This window comes from Symphalangus syndactylus, chromosome 12, assembly GCF_028878055.3.
Source record: "Symphalangus syndactylus isolate Jambi chromosome 12, NHGRI_mSymSyn1-v2.1_pri, whole genome shotgun sequence".
In the NCBI taxonomy this organism is placed as follows: Eukaryota; Metazoa; Chordata; class Mammalia; order Primates; family Hylobatidae; genus Symphalangus; species Symphalangus syndactylus.
The window spans coordinates 38,394,471-38,402,333 of NC_072441.2; the positions used below are offsets into that span (position 1 = coordinate 38,394,471).

Consider the following 7,863-nt stretch of genomic DNA (forward strand, 5'->3'; position numbering starts at 1 on the left):
TCCTTTGCATTTTCCACATGGTAAATGCTATACTGTAGCAAGAAAAACAGTTTGGGATAAAATTTATTCTTGCTGCTTTAGACATTTTTAAGTTTTACACTCCATATTTTAGGATATGAGCCATCTTTCAGCTTTGAGACATTGACGAATATGAGTTATAATCTCTTTAGGAGAGAAGATTATCAAACAAATGAAACAAGTAAAGGAAGAAAGAAGGTATCTGGAAAGAAATAGAGAAGAACTAGTAAAAACAGTTGAAAAGCTATTTGAACAAAGCAAATTAAAACAATATGGTAAAGTTTATTACATACCTTTTATCACTATAAAGAAAACTTAAGTTTTACAGAATTAATCCTTTTAGAATAAATAATAAAGTTATAATTAATATTTACTGTTTTACTATTTTAGTTTAAGTGGTACATGATTAAGTTCAATATAGAAAACATGAAATTATTATTCAACTCTATAGAATAAATGCTTTACATAGGGTTTTAAAATTAAAACTCAAATATTTTCATAACTGAAACTCACTAACTTGTTTATTAATTCTTCTATTCATTTATCAAATGCCTATTGAATCTGGCCACTATTCTAGGGGCTTAGGAGACACTATTAAGACAGACACAATCTCGTCCCTGCCCACATAGATCTTACAGTCCAGAGGGGAAATGATAAGCAAGCTAAGCATTAATGATACATCATTGCCGGGGCAGTGGCTCATGCCTGTAATCCCAGAACCTGGGAGGAGGCCAAGGCAGGCGGATCATTTGAGGTCAGAAGTTTGAGACCAGCCTGGCCAATATGGCGAAACTCCCATCTCTACTAAAAATACAAAAATTAGCCTAGCCGGGTGTGGTGGTGGGCACCTGTAGTCCCAGTGACTGCAGAGGCTAAGGCAGGAGAATGGCTTGAACCCAGAGGCGGAAGTTGCAGTGAGCTGAGATTGTGCCACTGCACTCCAGCATGGGTGACAAAGCAAGACTCTGCCTCAAAAAAAAAAAAACAAAAAAACAAACAAAAAAAAAAAAAAACGATGAAAACTATGATAAAAGAATTACAAAGTTCTATGGATAGGAATACAAAGGAAGAACACCTAAATTAGATGGAAGAGATCAAGAGAGGCTTCCAGGAAAAGTGTTGGATATGCTAGGATCTGAAGTATGCTTCTTCGGTCTACATCTTTGGGCATGCTTTTCCCTCTGCCATCTACTTCTCTTACCTTGAGGTACCCTCTTCCCAGTTTACCTGCCTATTTCCTATTAGTCATTCAAGATCACCTTATATATCACTTACTGTAGAAGCCTACTTTGAGTCCCTAGGACTCTTCTGTACTTAACTTTTTGATATGTGTGTGTGTGTGCCTTGCTTTTAAAAGTGAATGAATGAGGGAAGTTAAGTAAGTTTTTTTGCAGTACAATTAGAAACAGTGTTGTTAGGACTGGTGGACTGATGAGGCAGGATGAAGACAGTACATGATGGTGACTTGAGAGTTGCTAAATGATTTGAGAGGCCTCCGTTTTGGGTTGTGTTTGAGGATTATAAGGATAAGAGATATCTATGGAATTAAGTGGTTTTAGGATTCTCAATTTACAGCAAAATTGTTTCAGCACTAGAACTCACTGAAGATTATAGACAATGTCAGGAGATATTTCTCAAGATTCTGCCTTACAATGTGTTATTCTGAAAGTGGTGGCAATGAGTCAGCCTTGTTGTAGTGTTAAAAAAGCAATTTTATCAGACAGATTTGAACAATGGACTGAAAATCACAGGACCAGGATTGTAACACCAGATCTATCTTTTACTTAGACAAGTTACTTCCCCTCTTTGTGCCTCACCCTTTCTGTTTATGAAATGGAAATGATCCATCACTTCCTATTTCAACAGGAATATTTCAAGATAAGAGGTATGTATTGGCCATAAAATATTTATTGAGCCTACTATGTGCTGGGCACTGTTTTAAATGCTGAGGATACAGCAGTGAACAAGACAGACATGGCCATGCCCATAAGGAGCTTGCTTCCCTATGGGAAGAGACAGAAAATAAACAAGTAAGACAATATCAGCTTTGATCAGAGCTGAGAATTCAATTAAAAAGAGCATAGTAAAGAGTGATGAGGCAGGGAAGAGATGCTTTAGGTAGTATTTTCAGAGAAAGTATCTCTGAGAAGATTAAGATTTGATTAATAGGGAGGCAGGCACAAAGGGAACACTAAATATCAAGGTCAAGAAATAAGAATGACCTTGTGGTATTAAGGGCCTGAAATAAGACCAGTGCTGCTGAAACACTATGTAAGGAGGAATGTAGAGGGTGATAAAATCAGAAAGGTCAGCAAGGAATAGATGGACCAAATCAGAGATTTTGGATTTTTTCTAAGCAAGGTAGGAAGCCACTAGAGGATTTTGAGCTAGGGATTTATATGATTTTTAAAAATATTTTAGAAAGATCAGAATGGCTGCTGTATAGAATACCCTGTACAGGGGCAAGAATGAAAGCAGACAGACCAATTAGAGAATGCAGACTGCTTGGTAAAAGATGATATTGACCAAGGACATAGCATTGAAGAAGGTGGAATGTGCTAGATGCTAGAAGTATTTTGGCAGTAATACCGGTAGAAGTTGCTAAGGGATTAGATAATAGAGCATGAGATAAATAGCCAAAATCTTGAGCTAAAGTTCCATATACCTATATAATTTTAATTAAATCACCTTATAAAGTAGAATTTTTAAATTTGAGATTTTTGTTTCTATGACAATCTAAAAGAAAGAAACTAAACAGATTCTGGTATACTGGCATATAGTTTGTGTTCCTATTAAGTTTGTATTTAGAATCTCATTGGTGTCAATGCAATTTGTTAAACTGGTAGTGTTTAATTTCTAATGATTAATTTTGGATTAGTTTTCCATAATAATGGGAAAAAGTAACATATATATATTACTTTTATAGTTATATATAAGTATATATGTTATATTGTTTTATATGTCATAGATTACTATATATAACAAGTATATATATTGCTTTTATAATATATATTACTATTAAATGTATTACTTTTAGATATATTACTTTTATAGTAATGTATATTACTATAAAATATATATATATATTGCTATATTTCTACACAAGTTCTCTTATTGTCCAAAAAACATTTCTTCCTCAGGTCTAATGACCTCAGTATATAAAAAAAGGAGAAGAGGAGAGAAAGAGGAAAATGGTTTAAATTGACATTAGCCCTAGGGTCCTTTCCAGGATGAAAAGTTGAATCCTTTAATACTCAAATGAAAGCCTTTGCTTTTTTTTTTTTTTTAATAGCCTATGATGGTTGGAAGAAAAAATACTTGGAAACAAAGAAAGTCACAGCATCAATGGAGGAGGTTTTAACAAAACTTCGAGAAGATTTGGAACTCTGCTATAAAAAACTGCTCATGCAGCTTGAAGCCAGGGAGATCAAGATGAGACCAAAGAATCTGGCAAACATCACAGACTCCAAGGTATTACTAAATGTGTCCCCCATCCATTAGAGAAGTTCTGTTCAAAACACATGCTTTATAAGTGCTAGTAGTATCACAAGATGCATTGGGCTAACTTTGACTTAAACTTGCTTAAAACAATAAAAAAACTCATGACCTTATGTAATAGGAGGAGGATTGCTGAGGAGATACAGTCAACAGCTTAATGTTGTTGCCTTTAAGGGGGTCTGATATTTCCTTCTGTTATTTTCAGTGTTAATTTCATTGTAAGACTGCTTTTTCTAATGGTAGCAATAGAGTGGTCAATGGCAAGTAGGGCTTTATATCCCCAAACAGGGAGAAACCTCTCTCTGAATCATGGAATATATAAATCTTTCCCTTTATCCTAGGTAAGGGATCAACTAGGCCTACCCCTGGATGAGAAATAGTTGCCAAGGAATGCTATATGCTGACTGACTTAGACTAATTAGGATTTACCTCTGTACCTGGGACAGGGTCCATTTCCTGACTCTTTGGGAAAGAGGCAAATACCTGATGAAGTAGGGCAGGGGACAAACAGTGTCTGCTATAGTCCTGTTATTTGGTGATGGTGGTGGGAGGGCTTATAACACCCAGGAATTTAAAGAAATTATGAAATTTTGATCAGTTCTTTTTTTTGAGACAGCCTTGAATCAGAGACATGAAGTTTATTTTATTATTAATTCCACCATATAATTAAATAACAGACAAAAAAATTCAAGAGAGCATTTAACAATTGAATTTGGGTTGGATCAATCCCACTTATCCAAAAGTGACTTTAAAATATGTTAACTATGATTAAAAGTAAGGATTTAACTTTAGACAAGATGAAATATTAAAAGTTTACTATTTTAAATAAATTTAATATAAAATCCAAATAGGCTCAAGTAATGGTTTGTCCACAGTAGTTGGTAATTTTTTTTAGCATAGCTTATACTTTATCTTACTGTTTAATCAGTTCAGTATAAGAATTTTTTCACAAAGCCAGTTTAAAACTCTTAAATAACTTCTTTAGAGAGGACCACTATAACTCATAAACTTTTCTGGACAAAACCAAGAAGTCTTCTTATTTTAAATAGGTTTTCTTGTATTAAATGAGTTTTTGCATATAAAATATAGTATCATATAATATTAAGTATTTTAAAATAATTCTAATCTGATTCAGCTGCTAAAGCATTATGCCATTTTCCAAAGTCTTGCTAATAACTAAGGTATTATTCCTTTCATAGTATTCCTTTCATAGTAATAGTTGTTGGTTTTTATGGTGCTAATTTAATGGTAACTTTAGAGAAAGTGTTCCCTAAAATGCAAGAAATCAACAGAAACAAATAGTAATTTCTCCAAAGCAATTTAGTTTCCTTTATGGAATAGGTTATTTTCATGATTTACTCTTTTGATATTTATCATTTCATAGTTTATGTTCACAAGGCAGTTAAAAATAAAAATGTTTATATGTTATACTAAATAAATGTCTATCCATCCACACAGAATTACCTGATAATCCAGATCACTGAGGTACAGCATGCAATTGACCAGCTTAAGAGAAAACTGAATACTGACAAAATGAAACTCATAGTAGAAGTTAAGGTAATTTACATTTTTCCTAATCATATTATTATAACATTTATCTTGAAATAAAATATTTTGGTGTTTTAACTTTGGGTGTCAATAATATAAGGGTAGCCAGGATTGATTGTATTAAAATTGTTACCTTAACAATAAAGAGCATGGGTGAAAAAAAAATGCAAGAAGAAAAACTAAACCTGTGAAAAGATGGATGATATAATAAAGCCAAAGTAAAATTTAGTAAAATTAAAGGAAAAGGAACCTGTGAGTCAATATATTCTCAAAAAAAAATTTTAGGTAGTTTTCCTGTATTAGAATTATTAAGTCTGATAAACCACTGACCTCTTCTCTGAACCGACATTTAATCTTTCATGGGTAATCATTTCATTTTTTCTGGTTATTTTCATATGTATTCTATTATTTAAATATGAATAATGTGTCTTCTACTAGATGTTAAGTTTCCTTCCGGGCAGAGACTATGCCTCAGTTAACTTTGTTTCTCCCATGGGACCTTTTTATAGCAGATGCTTAGTAGAGGCTTCTGGGCATGCTCTATTTGGTGAGAACTGTGTACAACTAATTACATCATAGAAATTATCTGTGAAGTACAGATGTATTAAAAAGCTTTTTTGTTGAACAGAAAACAGAAGAAGATTATACATTTTCACACAAGTACCCATAGCAAGGCAGGAAAATGAGAACGATAATTATATGAATGCTCTCATTTCTTTATCAGAAACAGCTTTATGACACAGAATAATGACTCCATTCTAGAATTAGCTCTTTTTAAAAATTTTTAAGAAGAAAAAAGAAAATAAGTACTGTCCTGGATTTCAGATAAAAATAAAAATAAATAAAATTTTAAAATAAAAAAATAGAATTAGTACTGTCCAATAGAACTTATGTGATGATAGAAACGTTCTATGCCTGCACTGTCAGATTGGTAGCCACTAGCCACCTATTGATATTGAGCACTTGAAATGTAGTTTGTGTGACTGAGGAACTGAATTTTAAATTTTATTTAATTTTAGTTAATTTAAGTTTAGTAGTTACATATGGCAACTGGCTTCTACTATACTGGACAGTGCAGTTCTATATTCTTTTTACAAGCAGCATTCTCGAGGCTAAATAAGCCCTGGTTTGGCACTAAGAAGCTTAAAACTTAAAATAGAAAAGGAAAAGAGCAGAGGTTAATTTTTAACAAAATATCAGTTAAATATGCACTCAAAAAATAATTTGTTCAATGAAGGAAAACTGTGTCTATTCAATATATGGAGATAAAGCCAATATGTAAACTTGCACACTTAATAATTGGATAGGTAGGAAGGAGTAATAAAAATGCCCCCAGAGGCTTGGATTATGACTCCCCTCATGCTGTTTTCTTCTGGAAAGCATGCGTATTACTTATAATCTTTGTATATTTTAACATTACAAATGTCACTCATGGTTTGAACCCAAATTAGAATTGTTCATACAGAAACGGTAAGGACAAGTGGAATAAGAGGAAAAAAAGAGAACAAAGTTTTCAGCTTATAGGCTGGGGGGAAAAAATCCTATATTTAACCATAGTGCCTGATTGACATGTAACAGACATTATATAAGAAGTTTTATTGATTTCTGAATGATCTCCCCAAAACAGCACTACCTATAAGATTCAGAACTAAGGGACAAAAAAAACCTAGCCTGAGTCTCTTGCAACCATATTTATTCAAGATAGTATAGCATAAGTAGTGCTTCTCAAAGTTTAATATGATATCATCTGAGGATCCTGTTTAAAAATGCAGGATCTGACTCAGTAGGTCTGGGTGCAGCCTGAGATTCTTCCTATCTAACAAGCTCCCAACTGATGCTAATGCTGCTGTCCACAGACAACACTTGGAATAGTAAGGGCTCTGGTACCAGGTAGTCTGAGTTTGAATCCTGTCTGTACCCACTGCACTTACTAGTTTTTTATCTTGAGCCTCTAAAGGTCTCCATTTCAACTGTAAAATGGGGATAAATACTAGTATCTGATTCTGTAAAATTTTTGAAAAAAAAAATAAGAGACTAATACACTTAGAAGAGTGCTTGCCACAGAGTAAACACTGTATTTCTGAAATATCTATTCAGTTCCTAAGGGCTAGGAATTAAGGGTTTTTTTGTATTTTGTTTTCTTGTTGTTTTCACTATTTTCTTTACACATTGAGAACAACAGGTTTTGAAGTTTAAGCAAAACATAAAATTCTTTCTCACTCTAGTTTTTAGTACAGTTCAATTGTATTGTCCCTATCTACTCACAAACAAGGTTATCTTATAGCATATCTCGCCAGTAGATAACCATGCTTATTAAACGGCATTCATAATCTACACATTTATTGTAGTAATCCAGTGGGAGTGAAAGCACTGAAGCCAAATGAGAGAAGAGTTAAAGCGGTTACAAAAACCCTGTTTACATGACAATTATGATGTACTGTTAGAAGGGTATGATGAAGTTCATCTTTGAAAAGTAATTCTTTTTACAGGTGAGAAAACAAGCAGTTTCAGATTTACGAACATTGAAAACTGAACTGGCACAGAAAAAAAAATAATACATCTCTACAATCTCAATTAGGTATGTTAATTTAAAACTTTTATTTGTAAAAAAATTTAAATATGTATTTGAACAGATTTGTTTAACCATTATTCTCCTTGGCAATGTTTTATATAAAGCACAAGGTTTCTCTTTCTGCACTCTCCATGTGGGTATTACAAAATGTTTCAGGAAATATTAGAAGTAATATAAAGCAAAATGATGACTGGTTATTTTTAACATTCCAAGTCTTTTACATATTA

General features: G+C 33.0%; 1 protein-coding gene across 5 annotated transcripts in view; it reads left to right on the forward strand.

The window, feature by feature from the left end:
* The window catches only part of SPATA1 (spermatogenesis associated 1), a 69,648-nt gene that overhangs the window by 42,104 nt on the left and 19,681 nt on the right, over positions 1–7,863 (forward strand). For 3 of the 5 annotated variants that reach the window (XR_010117323.1, XR_010117322.1, XM_063624203.1), the window contains exons 10-13: positions 171–293; positions 3,311–3,489; positions 4,975–5,073; positions 7,554–7,642. Coding sequence is in view for 2 of the 5 variants with exons in the window: in XM_063624203.1 (XP_063480273.1) it covers positions 171–293; positions 3,311–3,489; positions 4,975–5,073; positions 7,554–7,619 (467 nt within the window). In the remaining 3 variants the exon portion in view is untranslated. The remainder of the gene's footprint in view (positions 1–170; positions 294–3,310; positions 3,490–4,974; positions 5,074–7,553; positions 7,643–7,863) is intronic. The other 2 variants (XR_010117324.1, XM_063624202.1) reach the window with 2 other exon arrangements.